This window comes from Chenopodium album, chromosome 21, assembly GCF_948465745.1.
Source record: "Chenopodium album chromosome 21, dcCheAlbu1.1, whole genome shotgun sequence".
Classification (NCBI taxonomy): Eukaryota; Viridiplantae; Streptophyta; class Magnoliopsida; order Caryophyllales; family Amaranthaceae; genus Chenopodium; species Chenopodium album.
In genome coordinates, this window is record NC_137854.1 from 6,466,951 (window position 1) to 6,488,681 (window position 21,731).

Below are 21,731 nucleotides of genomic sequence, written 5' to 3' on the forward strand. Positions count from 1 at the left end.
CACCGCCCAAAAAGCTTGACCATTATTAGTATAGTGGCAATATGTTTACATAATTTACATTACATCTATCTTTATGTGTTATTGTGGCCTAAATTCCTTTTGGCATTTTTCATACACTAGGCTAGGACGCTAGGTGGTAATAGTATAAGTGGTGTAAGCCATCTAGTGTATTATATATGGAAGTAATGAGATATGTCGTATATAAAGTAGCGGATAACTAGTCATCTCAAAATTTATAAAAGTTTGATTGAATTTTTATCAATGATCATGACATTAATCGTGTTGCAAATTGGCTCGCTAATTATAGAGTTGAGCCGAATTAGAGAGTAGAAAAAAAATTGGGTACTCTAAAAGGATCTTCGTGCTATTTTATTGGAGGATTTTAGCGGAGTGACATTGCATAGAAAAGTTTGTACTATGTAAGTGTTAGCTTTGATCTACTATTGTTTTGCTTATTAAGTTATTTCCAATGTACGTAGTATATCTATAAGTTGAGCTGAATAAAATTAAGTGAATTTTATATAATTACAAATGCAACCTTTAATCGGTATATAGCCTCACATACATAGTCCCTGGTTTAGGTTTGATACCATGTTAAATACGAGCATGACTCCATGAGCATGAGCCAAACCTTTCGCCGGGAAGAGGATCTACTTTACAAGTCTAATAAGATTTTATCCAAAAATCATATGGTAATAGGATAAGTAGCCCTTAGCCTAAAGTATTTAACTTTCTTTTCTTTTATCAATATGGGACATTATATATGTGTTTTTCGGAAAAGTTACACGTACTTAAACATACTTGCATTATCTCTAATCTCTAATTGCATTAAATTTGTAACAAGCTAAGATTGTCTTGTGCTATACTCCATGGTCTTATAGACCTTATAGTCAAACATACATGCTAGCCGTTGATAAACGAAAGAGAAAAGCGGGTCCCAAATGTGAAGGTTAAGGCTAAGAAATTGAGGTTGAGGTTAAAGCATGCATCTTAGCTTATTCTTCTCTAAATCTAATCTCTCTTGAGTCTTGACTTCATTTCTTTAGTGTCACTTTCAGTGTTCTACTTTAAGTGTCCTTTTTAATTTTTAATCTTTTCTTGTTTTGTTTGTTTCCTAATTTTTACAGTCTTTATTTTAATTTTCTGGAGTTTACTGAGCACTATTATTTGCATCTAATCTGAATCTGTCTTCAAAAGAGTGTAATTTTAATCCCAACAAAAAAATGTGGTCACAGCTTGTATGTGAAGCCAGCCAGTCAGCCCACTATAGGTCGAGCCATATTAATGCAATACTACGTCATGTCCTCTTTTTTCAGTACTAATCACTTTTTTCTTTTCATTTTATGCATGTTATTCCTACTAACATTTTCATGTACTTTAGGAAAGAGTTAAAGACATTGGTGTTAGGTCAATCTTTTAACACTAGGGAGTACTTGTACTAGTATTGTTTTTAATGTTGTACAACCAAGTGAAGCAACAAAGGCCAAGAACTTAACCAACTACGGAGTACTTTCTTTAACTTGATCGGAATTAATGTGATTCGAACAATAGACATGTGCTACTAATACCTTCAATTCTTCAAACATTGTGTATTGCACAAGTACAACTAATTGAACAAGGGTTAGCAAGAGTGCAAAACCTTAGGATGATATATATTGTACAACTATCTATATGGTGCAACGAAATTCACGTGGACTCGTTTTGGAAGACCTCATTTTCGGAATTCATCATCATCTCTTGATAAAGCTCACCTAGCTGCCTTATTATGTTTAAGTATGACGACCTTAATTGGTAATTAGATGTTGGCGACTATTTGCTCAAGTTAGTTTATCTAGTTTATTTATGATCATGAATACATTTGTTAGTTTTTTTGGTCAAGTTAGTTTTTTTTTTTTTGTTTGTTTGTAAGAAAAAGGTCAAATCTAATTTAATAAACATTAGTGAATTAATCACAATTGTTCTTTTAAATAGTTGATAGAAGCTTTGGTTAATATGCTTGATTCAAAGATTTTTTATGTGTCAAAACACATATAAATCTCATATAATAAAAAGCTTGTTTATGAACATGAATCAATAAATAAACAAAATCGTTCACAATGACGTATTGTAACCTCTAATTAAACAAAAAAAGTTTGAGTATATATATGTTTGAGTTATGTAAAAGTTCAAGCTCACCTAGGTTAATTACTTAGTGTACTGTTTACATGAACATTACTCAATTAGCAACTCAACTCGTCTTACTTACTCGTTTATGATAACAACCAAATATGAAGTCCACCTAGCTTAGCACGCAATAAACAAAAAAACACATGGGTATTGGGTAATATAAGAGGGAGTATTGGTATGGTTACATAGTAAAGAGAATAAATGGATTAATCATGAATAATCACAACATACATACTTAGTAAAAATAAATAAAAAAGGAAGAATGCAAAGTAAAAAAAGAAAAATGTAGCTAATGATAATGTCCCTAATGACCCCTCCATTAATAGCATAACTTTCCCGCTCTTATTCCGGTGCCAATCATAAAGCTTGACTTTTATTTCATGTGCTATCACTTGAAGATCTTGTGTTTTGCCGCCTTTTTGGTTCCTCTTTTTAACGGCCATATGCCTGTTTTAGTGGGGTAAAATTTTATGTATAGTTGTTATTCATTTTTGTGATGCTGCCCTACTCGTGCAAGCTTATATGATTGTGCATCAAGGGAAAGGTTAAACTTGGCCTACTTGGGGTAATTTGTTCTGCTTAGTGTTTTGTTTAACTATGAAAAAGTTGTCGAAGATATTACTAACACAGTAACACAGTTATATGTAGTTATATATTAAGCTAAATTTGACCTAGTGAGTAGTGACAAGTATTGTGAGTTTCAATCTTAAAGTTAAAAGTTTAAGTTGTATGGGGATTCTTTAACCTACTACTTTCATCGCCTTCTAACTCGAGTTAAGTTACCAACAAAAAAAAAAAAAAAAAAAAAAAAAAAAAAAAAAAAAAAAGCCAACACCAATTATCAACTATTGGAACTTGACATTGATTTTTTTTTTTTTTTTTTTTTTTTTTTTTTTTTTTTTTTTGGGTGAAGAACATTGATATTGTTAAATTTAATGCTATGACTTTTGCAAAGGGAAATGCCAACAGCCTCATTCACACAATCACACTTTACTCGTTCATTTTCCTGGGCCCCTCAAATTTGGCCCAAAGGCCTAAGTATGTGATATCTTGCATTAGCCCAAATCTAGCAAGCTAATAACCCAAGTACATTTAAGCCCAGCCAAAATAACAGGCCAGGCTTAGACCGGCAAATTGTTTAGGTATGAACCGGCCAAGATCCATTATGCCGAAAAGATGATGATCATCATCTAAAATTTAGTGGTGATTTGGTGAAATTGCAAATTTTTGGGAAAGTGTATACTGCTATAGGTCTTAAGACTTTTTACTTTATCTAGATTTCAAGAATAGATGCCACATTAATGTAGGTAAATTGCTCAAAGATGCATCTAGTCGAATTGTGCATATTTCCTATTGCTTTCCCTCTTTTATCATCTATCATCAAGACACCACAAGACTTTCAATATCCTATATTCCTTCTATGCACGGCATGGGAGTGCACCTGTTCATTACCCTATTATGCACGAGACGTCGAAAAATGTACATGCCTTAAGCCTTAAGGAGTTGAGACTGCCTCACGTAAGTGACCCAACCCTCAAATATATGATAAGTGGGCATCTTTCATCCAATTTGACTAACTAACCTTTGACCTATCCAATACTTTTCATATATCTTCATACTCAACCTAATAGGAACTATAAAACATATTTATCTAATTATTAATTTCCAATCTAATTATAACCAAACATTTCTTATCACATCCTCCCTCCGTCTCCAAAAAAACGACCCATTTGGCCTGATTTTAGTCCCAAAAAGAATGACCTATTGCATTAAAACACCCACCAATTTGCAACAATATTTGTGCAAAATTAGATTCCCCGTATAAAAATTTGATTTTCAATGTAATTTTATTACTTTATCTCTCTATTTTTTTACAAAGCCCATGTAAATTTATCTTTTCAATATACTTTTACTTATTTTTTTTTAACTTTTTAATACCCGCGTAATCAATCCAAATGGGTTGTTCTTTCGGGGACGGAGGGAGTATGATAAATCATACTGAGTAGTGAGTACATGATATAAGTGAGTTATTAAATCGATGAATTATGTATAATTAATTCTTTCTTAGACGTATCCAAAAGTAATTTTTGCTAGTATGGACATTAAATTTTGTAAAATTCATGAGAAAAATTATTCTCTTTAAATTCACTCAACATTAAACATTAAGCACACCCAGATTACGAGTGCAGATTTCGATCCCGAATTTTAATCATCAAGGTCTCATTTTTATTTACCAAGACATGGTCTTCTCTTTAAACATCTAGTGTATGATTCATAATTTACATTTACAAAATTGATTATGTCAAAAAACATAAAATTCTCATACTAAAAACTTTCTTCTCCTCAAATTTCTAGTAGAAGCCTTAGAAACCAAGAAACCCACACCCAAACAAACAACCCAAATACCCACATCAACAGCCCATCTAACCCCTTCAATTTCCTCCTCCACCATCCGATCAAACTCAACCTCATCTCCACCGTCCGATTCACTCTCCTCTTCATCACAACAACAACACACCTCCTCTTCATCCTCCACCACATCGCATTCTCTCTCCTCCGGAATCTCATCCAACGCCACCTCAAACTTCCGGCAATACCTCCGCCGCCTCCGCCGCCTCGCCACCGTTTTCTCTCTCCTCACACCGCCATTCTCCGATACTACGAAAATCTCCGCTTCTTTAACACCGAACTCTCTTTCCTCCTCCATAAACTTGCACTCCATTTTGAATTCGCCGTCGTCGTATTGCCGGAAACCTCCGTGAAGGAGGCGGTTTCCGGCGAGGTGAATCTCGAAAACGATGCCGTCGCAGGCGCGGACTCGGTCTTTGGAGGTGAAGATGAAGTCGGAGTTGAGGACGCGGTGGAGTGTGATGAATGCCGGAGAATCTGGTCGGATTTTTGAGCCGTTGATTTCGAGGAGACCGCCGTTGATCCGAGGGAGGAAAACGAGCGTCAATGATTCCGGTAGGAGAGACACACCGGCGCCAGCGGCAGAGGAGGAGAGAGAAAGTTGGAGGGAGATGGCTTTCAGCCGAAGAAAGCGATCCTGACGGTGGTAATAATCCGTGGTACGACACATTTCGTATCGAGTTATTTATCGTGAGACCGTCTTATACAAGAATTTGTTCGTGTTTTGAAAATCGATATCGAATTATAGATGATAAACTAAGGAAATGAATGATGGAAAAAATGGTCAAAGTTTATGGTGTGTATAAATAATGTGGAAATGTGGATTGTTTAGAATTTAGAATGGATATTTAATTAAGGTAGAAATTAGGGAGCCTTTGGTTTTGGAGGGATTCAATGGGAGGAGAAGCACACGGTTTCGGAGGGATAAACGACAAAAGATGATAAAAAGGCGGGCAAAGGATACCTTTAGTTGTGAAATGTTCAACCTCATAATAATATTGATTTTTTAAAATCTTATTTATGTGAATTTATTTATAATTGGTGTAGAGTATGTTTCTAAAATTAAATAATGATAAAAATAATTGAGAGCAAGATTGGTGATAGCATGGATTGGAATGCTTACACCTATTTGAAAAAGGATGATAGTCATGCTAGTTTTGCTACAAGCCTTACAACTCATGTCATTGTGTGTCATTGGATTGTTTAAGTTTTGGACATTTTGGTCTTGTCTTCCATGCATATTATTGATTTTATTACACTTGTCAAAACGTCTCATCGAATAGTCTTGATTTCATGTCGTATTCGTATTGAATTGAGATTAAAAGTTCTTAATCGTGATACAAAGTGTTTGCTTATGAGTTTGTTGGTTAGATCAATGTCCTCATAATAAATAATAATGACGTAGGATAATAGGCATGGGTGAATTATTAAACTGTTTGTCTCAATTTAATTTTGTTATAGAGTATATTGGTGATTAATTTTCATAACAATATTTTATCACTAAAATGGTCAATTATTTTCGATTCAGGTCAAGTTTGACTCTCTAATATTTGTTTTTTCTAGCTATTTTTAGATTTCGAGTTCTAATTGACTAATTTGACTCAAATTTAAACCGATCTAATATGATCTGCAATTGCCAAGCAACAACAATTACCTCTGATTTTGAGATTTTTTTTGAAACACGTTTTTTTTAATTGCAAATAAAATTATTGGTCACCAATAACAAGGTTAAAAAAAAAATAGTCATGTTATGTACTTATGTTTACCCGTAATGCCCTTTTTGTGGGGTAAACACAAAGGTCACATTACAAAGAAGAAGAGATTGTTAAGAATGAAAGAGCTGCCACATAAGAAGTTAAGAACTTATGAAGCATGTTGTTATTTATCGAATATTGGATCTATAAAGATGAAAAATGGACTTATATACTACAGTACTAACTACGTGACTTGTATAGCTGGACAGATTAGATAATGTGCCGATAGGATTTGGCCCATGTCGCCTCGTTCGTGGGCTTATTACAAGCCTCAGAATTGAAGGCGCATTTCAATTGCTCAATTGCAGTGGCAAGATTTAGTGATTAACTCACACACTTTTCTGAGTTTCTCCCAGACATATTGATAGTGTAATTTGACATGATCGACGTGATCATGTGACAACTAAACTAGGTCGGAGGTAAAAATATTTTGATTAACAAAAATTCTATAGTATTTCGTGTAATTTGGAAATGACTATGCTTTTGTTTATCAGCTTCTCTAAAGTACTGATCTTTATCACCTTCTCGTGTTTTGTAAAAGAAGAAGAATTTATTAGTGGTCCCAAATGGAAAACTAATATGCCTTCTGCATGTGTTATATGGTGTAGGTAATGGAGAGAATAACAAAAGAAGAGGGTCATATTTATGATGGAATCACCTTGGTATCCTAGCTTGCTGTGTTCACTATCCTCAATTGCAAGCTCCCACATATTCCTATTTTCATCTAGATCTTTATTTCTATTCTTTCTTTGAATTTTTTTTAAAAAAAAATTACAAGTGTCTCTACTCCCTAAAAGCCTCTGTTTTGTATATCAATTTAAAGTAAAGTTGCGTACATCTGATGCAAATCTTGTAGGTTGAAAGAGAAAGACCTTTTTTAAAATTATTGAGATAACGTTGTTATCTTAAAACCTGGCCTACAAGTTAACATACACATTCAATCCAAGAGATCAGATTTACTAATAACTAGTCTCTTTGATACTAACAACAAAATTACTAAGCGGACTGGTATGGTGGTTCGGTGTTGTTTCAATACCTAATAGACCCAACTTATGTTACAGAGTTTTGGGTTTGGAATGGGGTACATGATCCTCATTTGCATCAAGAAAATGTAACCCTAGATCCGCCACGAATGATTGATAAGACTTCGAGATCTTTTACCATGATAAACTCTCACAAGCATCTTCTCTTATACAACATTATCCATAAGTTTACTTCACTCAATTTTTTTTTCTGCACAAAAGTAACTTTGGATCTTAGACTGCAAGAATTGGTTCCTTAAGTTTTGGCACCACCTTGCAAGTGGGAAGTGGCTATGTGTTTGTCATATTTAGATTCTAATAACTATTTCTGATGAAATATCATTTGTTCCTTCTAAATTCGATTATTATCCAAACTATATCTATCTTTGATAGTTTCATGGTCATCATGAACTTGTATACACTTGCAGAGTGCCGAGTTAGATAGTGATCAACATGATTAATTCAGTAAGAAATTCTAAGTAGAACTCTGCTTCATAGACTGAATAAAGAACTTAACATAGGATTATTGCACTGCTCAGCATTATACAAGATATTAATAATGACTTACAGAAAATAAAAGTGAAAAACTATTGGACTAGCAGATACTACCTCCGTTTCATATCATTTGCAACGATTAGACATATTTCCTCTGTACGTTATGTCAAATCGTTGCAAATAATATGAAACGGAGGTAGTAGATCAAGTTGAGAGAAAAGTGAAGAAAGATTTTCCTAAGAGTAAAGATCAGACAATTGATTATCTAAAGTAGGACTTAGATTAATTCTAAGCTGCTATTTCTTTCAGAGTTGATCCTCTCAAGCTTAAACCTCTCGCGGACAGAAGTGATGTAGTTTGCAGCCTTCATGTTAACATTTTCATCATCTACTGTACTGAAGTAGCTTTCAAACTCGTTAACAGACTTGTAGTTGTACTCTGGTACAAAGAACGAAACCTTTTGTCTAGGCTGAGGATTAAAGTCGTGGTGATCGACTAGATAAGTTATCGAAGGAACAGAGGCAGATGACAGGTTCGGCCTCATTCTATTGCTATACTGAACATTTGGAGAAGACTTTGAAGCTCGAGTGAAGGAAAGCAACTTCCCCTTGATGAAGCCTTTACGATTTTGTTGCGAATCCATCTCTATCTCAAGCTTCTGTTTAATATTTGATGGGATATATGGTTTGTATGGAATATGGAGGATGCTGTATTTATAATGGCTTGATGCACCTTTTACTCGTAAAATGGAAGTTCATGGCATGAGAAAGTTGCTAACTTTACTAACCGCGAACCAAAGAATATTGTATACAATGCAATAACCTATTGGATAAGAGTCGGTTTAAACACGAAACTGTTTTTAACTAATTTTTGCTGATAGGATAAAATTCCGGCTAATTGAAAGAGTCTGGCTAATTGCTTAACAGTTAGGTAACTAAACAAGTGTGATATGTTTAAAGTGCCCTTAACTCAAGTCTACTACAATGGGTTTATCAAGGGTATTTACGACATTTTATCCCCCAGACAGTACACAAACACAAAAATAATTGTCAACATGCAGCCTTTCTTAACAAATTTTTACACTAACATATAACATCTTTCAGTTGTCTTGTTCTCCAGGTTTCTGATGCTTCATGAATCATAAAAGATACATTACATATACATGTCACTATCTACAAAGTTATTTCCAGGTAATTAATGCAAAACTAAATTAATAGTTATTGTAATATATTCTTTATTATGCTGTGGCTTATTTCATTGGAAGTACTAAGTTTTGTCAACTGAATAATAAAGGCGCAATTAAGATATTGATCAGTATTACATCACGTTGTCTATAATAGTCAGCTTCTTAAATGGAGTTATGTGACAATCATTATAATCATACGGAGTAACTTATTACGTTTCCATTGAATCACACGATACACTTAATGTTACACTACTAGTACAGTTAAGATGTAACGTTACTATTAGTACAATTATGATGTATGATTAGCTTCTTCATCGCCCTAAAAGGATCAGAACCATTTCTTTGTCATCACTAAATTCTTTTTAAACCAGAAAACGACTTCCATGGATAATTGGCTCAAGTGTACGCGTGTAAATTCAACCTACAACGTACTGCAGCATCATATACTCGTATTCCATACATCCCTTCTCTGATAAGGCTACGTATGTTGTACGTGTAACGGTGTAAGTGACTAGAGATAGTATACATACATACAACTTCATTCCACATCACTTTTGTTTCAGCTGATTAATTTGATTTGCTTTCTGAAAACAAAACTTGAGATTCAGAGCACTGTAAAGTCCTTTCACATACCATGGACCACTAACAGGCATCTTTTTAATGGTATCAATGTTTGATCCTCTAAAGATGCCAAGTCTGTGGCTCTTCAGTACTCTTTTTTCTCCTTTCTTCTCTTTAATAATTGAGCATCCTCTTCGTTCTTTCATGGCAATTGAGGAGCGAGGGCAGAGCACTGTTTCGCCGCTGATAAAGATACATGAAAATAATGATCATATCTCTAAAATGATCTTCTGCCAATATCCTCAGAATCTGTATAATCTTTGCTGCAGTATTCTGATCTGATTTTATACATGCTCCCCTTAAAATTTGTATAGAATCTACTCTATTACTACCACAAACATTGTTATTGCTGTGAGAGCTTTCTAAATGTTTGTAGAATCTATATTACTTGACTTGAGGTGCTTGTGTCAGACTCTCGATGTATGTGTCCAAGTGTTAGACTCGATATTTTGTGAAAAATTTCCCTTATTTGATCCAAAATGAAGTGACATGGCCTAGTCTATAACTCTATACCTATGTCGGAGTGTTGAGGATCCAAGAAGAGTACTTGAGTCTTGAGGCTCCATGAATAGTCTGACTAACATACTAAAATAAGGGGAAGCAATGTTTTTATTCTCTTTCCTGGAAGAAAACTATGGCTAACTAGCTAATTAAGGACAAACTAACCTTATGGTACTTCATTAATACAAATAATCGTAAAACTTTGTTTCCAACATGTCTAAGCACAACAGCCACAGAAGAGAAAGATCACCAGACAAGCTCTCATAAAGAATCAAGTGAAAGCGAGAAGATGAAGTTAGTTCATTTCCTCTTATAGCACATGATCTTAATTTAAATAAGAATCATAGAAAACATTCATGGTCATAAAATAGTGAGTATATATAGACTAAACTACTCCCAACCAAATGGGAAAATCCTAGAACTGTTTTCGCGAAACCCTGCATGACCTGTGTGGAATCCTCCAATGTTTGGAGCATTAGTATTAGAACTGCTAGAGAGTGAAGCTGAACTCTCAATATCGTCCAAGCCCTGAGAGCAGGGAAGTTGATAGCTATTATTTAGATGCAGAGAAGTATTGCTACCTTGAGCTGTTGCTGAACTCATAACCGTTGGTTGCATAACAGGTCCCACACGGATATCTGACGATTGGGATGAATACCTTGACAGAAGAGAGAGAGCACATCCTGAGTTATCAGGTGAAACCTTTAGGCCGCCTCTCCTACTTCCGGTTGGAGCAACGTCATTCAGAAGTGGCTGATATATTGTTTCTTGATTATTTTGGAAGTACAAATCAGGCTGAGACATTGTAGGCCAATTTACAGTATGCATTTGGGGGCAGGAATACTGCAGCATTCCATCTGCTGCATTTTAAAATATATACCAAGTCTTATTTATCATAACAAAGTCCTAAGATAATATATAATTAATGCCAAAACGCGTTTTATGCAATGAAATTTAGCTGAGAATTGATCAGGTCACCTGTATGAGATGATAAAACACCACCAGCAGAATCAGGCATGTAAAAAGTTTCAGGCTGTCTTTTCCTCCTACGACGATTATGTCCATCCAAGCGTTTTCTGCAGCTTCTCTTTACCTCATCAAACTCTTCCAGGGAATGAAACCTGAGGGGTTAAAGTGCATACATTGAGAAGAAAAAAATATGAATTAAAATAACACAGAAAATACAGCAGAATCAATGCAGCTTAAAAAATTTATTAATCTATTTCCACTATGAATTGATTTACTAATGAAGGGGCAAAACTTATCCAAGAATTGTATAATTTTGTTGAAGGATGAACGTGATACTTTATGGAACTTATTTAACTGCACATAGACTGTATAAATGCACCTCGGATGCTTGCCTGATTTCATTAGACAGCGACAAACATTGCAGGATATAAAATTAAGCCTAAAGCTATCCAAAGAGAAGCATATATATATATATATATATATATATATATATATATATATATATATATATATATATATATATATATACACCAATAAGTTATGGTTTCTTATCAGCTCAATGCAGAGATAGGGCTAGCTAGCAGACAAGGCGATACCTTAAACGAGGTCAATGGTTTATCATAAGTACTAAGATAATAATTTCATCTAATTAGACCTGCTCAAAGGGTAGCTAACTTCACTAAACATTCAAGCTTCAAAACAAAAACTTCTAATTTTCACACTAACTTTGACTTTTATCCATCCGAATTTAGTTGTCACATTGCTAAATACTGATGCTTATATACAAACTAAAGGAGTAAACTGTTTGTTACCTGCTACACTGCTGGCAAAACCGTTGCTCCTTCCCACCAACAAGAACAACAGGCGTCTTAGAGTGCCTCTCACATACCTTATGGCGGCGATGATATTCCCTGCACTGATTAAGGTCAGAAGCACACCCATCAACCGAGCAAATAACAGTACTTTGGGCGCCGCTGTTGCGTGGCCTTCCCCTCTTTGACAGCGCCAAAACCGGTGAAGGAGATGACGAAGAAGCCATATTCAAAGGCATTGAATTCTTTAAGGTATCCATAGATACATCTCCCATATCTCCCAATCTTCCCAGCTTCAGATCCACTGAAAACATGTTACTAATTCCTGTGCCACTCGAACCTGCTAACGTAGCCAGATGATGATGGTAACCATTATCTTGAAACTCCACCTTACTCACACCATTCCAAGCACATGATTTAGAGTCCCACTCCATTACCCCTTTCCTCTTCCTATAAACTACAATGATATCCACTCAATAAACCTTTATCCACACAACTTGCTATGCTTACGACCCCACTGCAGACCGATGTCGGTATACAGTCTAAATCATCATACTGATAACTCCATTTACATCAGAAAACAAACCTTGAACATCAGCATACAAAAATACAGTAAGAAAAAGAACTGCAAGTTGATTACTAACTATATACTAAAATACCAACATACAAAGTAAGACCTAAAGCCTGTAAAAATCATACATATTACTGAAAACACTGAATACAAAACATCACATATTATAAAGTATAGTTTTTGAAATACCAAGGCAAAAGTAGTTGCAAGAAAGTGCATGGACAGTACATAATGTGATTATATAACAAAAAAAAAAAAAAAAAACAAGTACCAAAGCCAAGAAGAGAATTAAATATTGAAAAAGTGATCGAAAGAGAGTAAACATACAATCAAGTTCTTGAGCAGAAGGGCACTAAATTAGGGCTTCCTAAGCCACCCATATTTCTGACAGGACATCAGGATAATGAAAAACCATTGATCATAGAGTAAACAAACTATGAGAGATAATATGAGGTGGGAAGGGAGATAGGGAAATGACTGTGTGGGTAGGGGGGGAGCAAAAAAAATTGTGTTCCCTTAAGAAGAAATCAAGGACAATTCATTAGTTGTGGGTGAAGAGGAAACACAAGCATTTTTGTCCCCCACATTAGATACTACAGTAGAAAGTAAAAAGACGAGCTCTTTTGTCTTATCACTGGGTTTAGAGGGATGCAAATTGTGGTTTCGGGTTTAACTCCGTGTTTATAGAGTAATAATCTAACCTATGTATTTAATCACGGATGTTAAACCATCAGGAGACTCTCCTCACGAGGGTGAACTTAATGAGTTCGATCATATGATATCAGAGAACCTGCAAAGTATATATACATATACATACACATACACATACACAGACACACAGTTGTTCTTTTTTAAAAAAAATATATAAAAATTTTCTGCAAGGACAGTTAAATTATATTGGTGATAATAATTCTCTGAATCCCTGCATAAAGCATGAAGTAGGCCTCTTTTATTTACAAGTACAGGAGAAATAACAGTTGTATGAACTTCAAATCTACAGTATTTATAATCAAATCTCCCTTTATTTTCAATGCCCAATGTGGGGTTGAGAACCATTGACTCACTATTTTTCCACTTTCTAATCATTTCCACTTTTTAGTCACTCCATTCTTAAATAGATCATACCTGCTCCATCTTAGGGGAGCTTTTTGGGTAATTTTTTTTTACCCTTACTAGTATGTTGTACGTGGTATTTTCATGCCATAACATTTACTCGAGTAAATTCCATTATACAACCAGTTGTACTATGCACACGGCACCATCAGGAGGATGCTTTGTTGATTAAGCTACATCTTTTTATGTTTCATTTTCTATGAAAAGTGGTAGATAAAAAAAAATTAGTACACTCATTTTATTTTAATTTTTAGTTCAATGAACAAGTGAGTTGAAGACAGAAGAGAGCACACAAACAAAAAGTGTGATTGAAACAGGGGAAGAAAAAGGCATGAATAGCGGGCCACACAGAGACAGGGTGAGGTAGTTTTCATCTTTCACTTCAGCAGAAGAAGGCAGGGACCTCTGATAAACTAGTTGAAACTACTACCAATTTTGCAACAAAATAACAAAATGCTAGACATCATGGAGACTCACAAACATGTACACTAGTTATTGCAAATTATAATTGTGAGAGAAGGCATATAATTATCTCATGTCACCATGATGCATTATTGATGCGTGATACGTGCCATATACGTTAATGAATAACGGTAATGGTAATCAACTAATTGCAAATGAGTTCGTGACTAAATAATACCAAAGCTTGAAAGTCGTAGCAATAGAATTTCATCTACAATCACATTTCTTATTCACCAAAATGTGCACAAGGAGGTCCAAATTTATGAAACCAACTCAAAATCGCGGTAAATAGTACTCTGTAATCAGTAATTAATTTGTTTACCAAAAATTCAAAAGACGTAGATAAAATGTAATGCTGCCTTTCCAAATCCAAGCCATACATTGCTTCTACAAAGTTGCATCAGCAATCAGCAAATTTTCTAAATGATTATAAATGACACCTACTCAAAAACTAGGGCCCAAAAAGCTGGATGATTAACTTGATCATTTATATTATATTAATGGCAACTCTTTTTTCCTTTTTTTTTTTACAACAAAAAAGAAAACGAGTTGACAAATACAGTAACAATTAAACCTCCTATAAGTATACCTCCTATAGTGAAAGGTTGTATCTATCTGTGATGATAAAATAATATTAAGCAATTGTAGATTTTGACTCCAAATAACTAGCTTGCCATTTCAGCTAGCAGACTCACATATAAGATCGCATCCGAGGCCTAGTCAGAGACTGACCTCCATCGACATAAACTGTAGTCCCGGTCATATATCGTGAACCATCGCTTATTAGATAGCTAACTGTTGAAGCCAAATCCTTCTTAGGATCTAGCCATCTTTGCAGAGGTGCTGCATCTTTCACCAACTTCTCCGCACGCTCTTTCCCCACTGAAGTTGGGTACTCGTCTTGAATGTGCAAGCCACGGGAAATTCCATTTACTCTAATCTGGTGTGTCCCTATCTCCATTGCCATAATCTACACAAAGTTATTAAGTCAACATTATCAGATACACAAGTCAAAAAATAGAACCGTGAACATAAAATTTTCCACGTGCACAATAGAAAGAAATAGAAACCACTAGTTGATGTTGCCTAACACTAATCAATCACGAGATAAACATAGCAACTTCTTACAGAAACCTACAACCTTGTAATAAATGCCAACAGATTTGTGATTAATTTGAACCAGCCACCTACTAAGATAGCAAAATTAATTATCAATATGACATGAAGCCATAGCTCCATATGGGTTGCACATGCCATGGTCCTACTCAATTTGCACTCCTGTGGTCTGTGGGTGGTGGGTCTATTCATGATACGCCACAAAAGAAAAACCAACTGTAATTCTTTCAAGAGGTGAAACAACAAATGCTACCCGTATTTACCAAGCCAGTACTTTAATATCTGAAATTAAATCCACGAAAAAGAAAGAAAAGTAAAACTCAACACTGAACCCTTATGAAACAGTCTTGTATTTTGCAGCCAAAGCATTTTGGGCTGTTAGGTCCATTCTACTATCCATAGTGCAACAGGCTGCAACTTATTAAGGGAGCAAAAATTTTCTCACTAATTTTCAGGGAAACGGATTGATAATAACATAACTACTAACTGCATTCAGTAATTACCAAAAATTATTATAAGTTAAGAAAGAAAAGAACGAAGAGGAGTCGGTGGAAGGAGGACAGAAAGAAATAGATTTTGAGTCCAGATGTTTGATTGCAGTACAGAAAGTTTATTGTACTAGAAGAAGAATGTCAAGGAACTGGAGAACTTGGAATCAAATTCAACTCCTATACAGAATTTGACTAAGATAGCCTCATCACCTCCATTCTTTCCTGGTGACATCTTTCATCTGCTTATGCAAGCGCCCAACCCTCTCACATCCCAGCCTTCTAAAACCCTCTCCCAACAGCACTTCCCCTTCTGAATACTAGGCACACGCATCCTTACAGAGACTTATAATAGATGCAAAAGTTCATCAAGTGTAAAATCGAAACAAACGAGGATAGCCGTTGGTTTCCAGATTTCTTGGTAAACAGTTGCAGGGACTCAGACAAATCAAAGAAAAAGGCCACAAACAGAGTGTTTATGTTAGAAAAAGCTTATTGTCAGATTTAGGACCGAAGGACATCAGGCGAAGGAACCCATTATGCATAAAGCAGGATGATGATCCAAGGGAAGGATGGATCAATTATTCAATTGCTTATGCTTTGATACTAGATGTCAAATGCTTTCAAAGTCATACCTAATGGCAACATTAATTACTAACTGTCCACCTTATGAAAGAATGAGACATTATACGCTTTACAAACTGACAAGGCTAGCACACAACCATGTTGGCACGAGGCATCGGGTGAGAAAGGGCCAGCCAACAGGGACATGTAGGTGGCATAACTGCATAAGGCTCGCATGTCTACGCCGCGATTTCTGAGGGAGGCAGCTCAGCTCAGCTCAGCACAGAAAATTAACTGAGCATACATCTCTACAGCCTGTGTATCCTTTTCTAGTTTACTTTTTACTTATCCTTGTAACATTGGGCATCTTCTACTATTTATCAATCTTAACTCTCAAGTCACTTAGAAGTCAGAAGATTAGTATGGGATGGAGGTAGTAACATTTTAAAAAGCGTTACTCAAAGATTACTGATATAAATTATTGATGTATAGAAAACAAATGGCACAGACTGGCCACAAGCTGCCCACAGCATGGCAAAGGTGCGGTATATATGGGTATACTGGGGGGAGGGTACCCATCAGGATCTCACCCTGCCATGCCATGGACAGTGCAGCCAAATGCCCCTGCCCTGCCAGGGAGACATTTGAGCCTGCCTGGCTTGGCCTTGTGCCAGCTTTACTGACAAGACGTACAAAACTCAAATAATCATAGACATTGTGGAGCTTAAATTACTTGCATCTTACCCTCACTAATTGATTAACTCCAGCCAAACATGAGCCATAAGCAGCAGCTCCCTTGTATAATCCTCTCTCAGCACCAAGTATTGAAGTCATAAGTACAATGGATCCCCCTGTTTTCTGGTCGCGCATTTTAATTCCAACAGCTTTTACTAAGAACCAGACTGCCATAAAATTTACTTTTAAGGTTTTCTTGAAATCATCTTCGGCCATCTTTAAAGGGTCTTGCATTTTGCCTGTCACAAATAATAAAATTCAGCAACCTTCAAATCTACAAGGAACACAATCAACAATAATACACTTACAATGCCATAATGCAAAGGCAATTAACTAATGTACGACTTCTCAACATATAAGTAGAAACAGTTTAATTAGATATTTTATTTAATTTTCGCAAAAATCAGAGTTGACAACTAATAAGAAGCAATTTAATAGGTTTAACGTCTAATGGAGGCACATCAATGGTGATAAGCAGCCAATAAACTACTAGATAAAGATACACTGGCTAATTCAACAGTATACTATTAAGTGTATGCACAAAGTGCAGAATTGGAGCCTCCACACGTTTTAATTAAGAAGCATAACGTAACATCCAAGTCCTTTTTGAGCTAACTTTTCCTGGGCACTAAGCAATATCTCAATATTTAATAGAACAGAAACATTACATGATCCACAAAATTAGGCCCACCAGGATTACTTTATTACATGCAAAATAAAATAATGCCTAACAATGCTAAGCAAACACCTGCATGAAATGCAAATATAATAATCTACCAACCACTATGCAGTTTTCCGTCTTCTTTTTTTAATTTCTAAGTTATTATTTTGAGCCAAGTCTTCTTCATTCTTATTCTAATAAATAAAAAAAGAAAAAAAGAAAATCATATATTGCATTTCTGCAACGGACATAACCAGGAAATAAACATTGTAATAGTCACTTAAATTACCTTCATAAGCATAACAGTTCACAAAGGCATCCAATTTTCCAAGGAAATTGCACGCCTTCTCCACAGCACCGTGAAAGACCGCCTCTCTATCATCCTCCATATCCAATCCTACAACTTCAATTGCATTTTTATCCTTTATAGAATCAGCTATCCTATCACTGATATTTCGCAGACAGCCTTCATCTCCCATTAAAACCAGCCTGTTGAACATTTTAAAAAATTAATCAGACAGAAAACATAGTATGCAAATTAACAGTACCAAGCATATATATATCCCAAGAATGTCACCTTAAAATGTCACGAATATTAGAAATAGAACTGAAAGCTTAAGTTGAAAGGCTGAGACACTTCTAGCTAATACAAAATTACAATACATACAACATGTATCCACTTTAGGACATATTTGGATACAGAATGGGGAAGGAAAATGGAAGGGATGAGAATTAACTACAATGGGGAATTGAAATGCACATCCCCTCAAGCATACATCTTGTCCACTTCTGAGTACATATAAATTAACATAACTATAGATTCCTTACGAGCAACGAGCCAGCCTAAAACGCCTTTCGAAACAGCACCAATTACCCATACAGATCAGATCCCATGGCTAACTAATGGGTGGAGGCTCATCCTAAAACTACAAAATCATAGTTTGTTTACATCACATACCAACAAAAGGCAGCCTTATTCTTCTTAAGATACAATCTAAAAAGTCACCTAAAACAAAAGTTACTAATTCCTGCTAAGAAACAAACTAATCTAAACAATATGTCAGAAACTTTAGAGGACAAAAGTTACACATTCTTTTACACTATAATAAGAATAACCCCCTTACTCTTATATAGCCAATAAAAGTGAGCCAATTTTGTTTCCAATAAAAACTAGTCAAATCTATAGCTTTATCGTATAAACTCAAACAATCCCATCAAGGCATCAACAGATTGTGAGACTTTATAGGATGGCACAGGGTCAAGATGTACATAAAACTAACATTGAAAACTCGAACTCGAACTCGAACTCAAACTCAAACTCGAAAATCATATCAAACCAAACACATTAAACACAACCATGAGAATGGGGGACATACGAATTCAATCCCATGCTAAAATTTCAGATAACTACCATTGAGCATTACAATAATCTACATTCAAATTAGATCAAAACATGAAAAAAGAATAAGTTTTAAAATTGAACAGAACATACAAAAACATGCAAAACTTCATTTACAATATAAATTATTACAAAACACAGGAATAAAATTCAAACCTGCAGCCTTGTTTAGCCAAATTGTAAGCAATGCTAACAGAAACATCATCCCCATTAGAGGTTAGCAAAACCCTTTTACCAGAATTCTCCATAATTAATTATCTGATCAACAACAACAAATAACAAACACAATTAATTATAGAACAGAGATCCCCTTTATTTATAAACAATTCCCAAGAAAAGTCAAGCATTAAAATAATAATGGGTATGTTCACATTAAACAACGAAAATTGACACGCCAAATGCGATGCAATTATTAATTACAAAATTTGTTGAAAACCCAAATAAACTAAATTAACGGACAAGAAAAGGGATGGAAATTGCATAGAAATAATCAAGGGTTTTTACCAGAAAATACGTAAGATATCAAGATATAATTTTGATGGTTTTTTGCAATTGGAATTTTCTGGGTATTTAATGGGGATTTTAGAATTCATAGGATTCACGTGTTTTTTTACGAAATCGCAGCATAATTGTAAGAATCGTGATGACATGACAGTCCTTGCTGGTATTAGTGTATTGGGTTAAATACTTACAACCATTTTTTAAGGGGATAAGAAAGGAGGTGTTGGGCAATTACTGTTGCCCAAAAAATGACCACAAATTACAACAGTAGAAGTTTTTCTGTTTTATACCAAGGGACTGTTGTGATTGACTGAACTGAACTGAATATTTTATGAGAGAAAAAAAATTAAAATAAGAATTAAACTAAATTTATTGGAGCTGAACTGAACTGAAAATAATCTGAAGAGAACAGGCCCCAAGTATAGTTGTAATGTAGTTTGGTTTAGATTTGGCAAAAGCCTAATGACCTGTTTTGTTCAGCTAAATTTTAGTTTTGTTCAGCTTTGTTTAATTCAGTTTAGCTCTATTCAGTTCAATTTAGTTCAGTTTAGTTCAGTTCATATATCCTTCTCTCATAAATAATTCATTTTAGCTCTATTCAGTTCAGTTCAGTTTAGTTGTTTTCAGTAAATCGGAACATACCTTACATTACCCAAATGCTACTCATGTTACGGTAGAAACTAACAAGTCCGTCAACATGATCCAAGTTACAAGTAACGGTGTAATTTTACAAACGTAATTCTTAGTTGTTTTTGGGTAAAGATAAAGGTGAAGTTAATTCAAATCTCTTTGCTCAATGAAAAGAATAAAATTAGCAAATATAGCCTTGGAAATAATACTTATCTTTAGGTGCACCAATTATGTGGTTCCACTTTATACATTGTTTGTCGGCCAAATTGGTTAAGGTTTTATGTAATTAATAATTATAATAACAATATCTCTAGATATGTACGGAGTATGAGCATTCAAAGTTTTTTTTTACCTAAATACAAAAATTCTATTTTCTTCATCTTCCAACTGTCTGTGGGATGTTGAAAGTTGTAAGCTTGCATTATAAGCATTAGATTGTACTAGAATTTGAATAAAAAAAAGTCAACACACTACTATATTCATTGCTTTATTAATAGCCACAAAATGATACAGAGTACATCGGTTTTTAAAGTCATTCTCTTTGTGAAATCACTAATTCACCACTAATTACGAGGTTTATTAATCATTTAAGGGAACTCTAAATGAGAAAATAAGCAAAAACAAAGGTGTTGTTTGGTTGACACAAAAAAGTAAAAATAGGGGCAATGACAGTTCATGGGAATTTTGACTTCCCTCAAAACATCGGAATTAACTTACTCAACCCCCCTCCCCCCTTGGTAAGTTACAATTTCTATGGGAATTTACTTCCTCTATTTTCAACCAAACAAATTTCATCACTTTCCATGATTTTGATAAAGGAATTCAATTCCTACAGATTGAAATTTTATGGGAATTTTCACTTCTCTAATGAACCAAACGACCCCAAAGTTTATTCACTTGCGCACATTTGACATGTATAATTCAATTGACAATATAGAAGTTAATGGTATCAATAGCCATACTCTTGATAAGCATATGAAATTATGAAGATTCTGAATATGACATGCAAATAGCAATTATGCAAAATCTCTTCTACCAACTTAATTAAGCAAAATTATTGACTCGATTTAAATGCAAAAATTATTGATGGGCCATTAAATTTACTATGCATCTAATATCTTTGTCTTTGTAAGGGGGAAACGGAAACATGCAACTACATTCTACAGTAATTTGTAATTAAGAAACTGACCCAAGTTAGTGGTGCAACCACTCAAGCATTGAAAGATTTAAAACTCATCAACTACATAAAATTATTTCTTGTGGTTGTAAACTTATTGATCTAGTATTGAAATTTAAAATTTGAATATTCTATAAATAGCTAATTAATTGAAGGCTAAAAATTATTGTTCGAATTGGAAGTGAATAATGGACTATAATAATTGTAGTGTGGCAATGTCAGCACCTGCATAATATGATTGACTTGAATAAATGTGCAATATTACTGCCATGAGACATGAGTCCATCATACATGTTTGCTTAAGCAACAAGGCATAATGATAGTTGTTTGCATGCTTGATTGATTACAACTTGAGTTAAACTTTCTTTTTAGGTGCAAA

At 34.7% G+C, this 21,731-nt stretch overlaps 3 protein-coding genes across 4 annotated transcripts; all 3 read right to left on the bottom strand.

Annotated features, from left to right (window-relative positions):
• Positions 1–4,486: 4,486 nt before the first annotated feature.
• LOC145600253 (uncharacterized) lies at positions 4,487–5,245 on the bottom strand. Its single transcript, XM_081656179.1, has one exon. The coding sequence runs from the start codon at positions 5,243–5,245 to the stop codon at positions 4,487–4,489; it is 759 nt and encodes a 252-aa protein (XP_081512305.1).
• Positions 5,246–10,360: 5,115 nt separating this feature from the next.
• Positions 10,361–12,379, bottom strand: LOC145601286 (squamosa promoter-binding-like protein 18). The gene is made up of 3 exons (XM_081657277.1): positions 11,936–12,379; positions 11,133–11,275; positions 10,361–11,014 (listed from the first exon to the last, which is right to left on the bottom strand). The coding sequence occupies exons 1-3, from the start codon at positions 12,367–12,369 to the stop codon at positions 10,545–10,547; spliced, it is 1,047 nt and encodes a 348-aa protein (XP_081513403.1). The 5' UTR covers positions 12,370–12,379; the 3' UTR covers positions 10,361–10,544.
• Positions 12,380–12,406: 27 nt separating this feature from the next.
• Positions 12,407–19,702, bottom strand: LOC145601287 (uncharacterized). Of its 2 annotated transcripts, XM_081657278.1 has the most exons (6): positions 19,549–19,702; positions 19,201–19,302; positions 17,935–18,134; positions 16,994–17,223; positions 14,814–15,051; positions 12,407–12,521 (listed from the first exon to the last, which is right to left on the bottom strand). In XM_081657278.1, exons 2-6 carry the CDS (start codon positions 19,290–19,292, stop codon positions 12,478–12,480), a joined length of 804 nt encoding a protein of 267 aa, XP_081513404.1. In that variant the 5' UTR covers positions 19,293–19,302; positions 19,549–19,702; the 3' UTR covers positions 12,407–12,477. The 2 variants fall into 2 exon arrangements, with proteins under 2 accessions (XP_081513404.1, XP_081513405.1); XM_081657279.1 differs by lacking the exon at positions 12,407–12,521 and having other exon boundaries at positions 14,426–15,051; positions 19,549–19,701.
• Between the last annotated feature and the right edge of the window lie 2,029 nt (positions 19,703–21,731).

Excerpts from the sequence above, each read along its gene's own strand:
- LOC145601286 (XM_081657277.1), bottom strand. The coding sequence starts at position 12,369 with ATGGAGTGGGACTCTAAATCATGTGCTTGGAATGGTGTGAGTAAGGTG. Across the intron at positions 11,276-11,935 it reads TTTTGCCAGCAGTGTAGCAG|GTTTCATTCCCTGGAAGAGT; the intron begins GTAACAAACAGT and ends TTAACCCCTCAG. Across the intron at positions 11,015-11,132 it reads TGTTTTATCATCTCATACAG|CAGATGGAATGCTGCAGTAT; the intron begins GTGACCTGATCA and ends TTTAAAATGCAG.
- LOC145601287 (XM_081657278.1), bottom strand. The coding sequence starts at position 19,292 with ATGGAGAATTCTGGTAAAAGGGTTTTGCTAACCTCTAATGGGGATGAT. Across the intron at positions 18,135-19,200 it reads TTGGCTAAACAAGGCTGCAG|GCTGGTTTTAATGGGAGATG; the intron begins GTTTGAATTTTA and ends AATGTTCAACAG. Across the intron at positions 17,224-17,934 it reads GAACTGTTATGCTTATGAAG|GCAAAATGCAAGACCCTTTA; the intron begins GTAATTTAAGTG and ends TATTTGTGACAG.
- LOC145600253 (XM_081656179.1), bottom strand. The coding sequence starts at position 5,245 with ATGTGTCGTACCACGGATTATTACCACCGTCAGGATCGCTTTCTTCGG.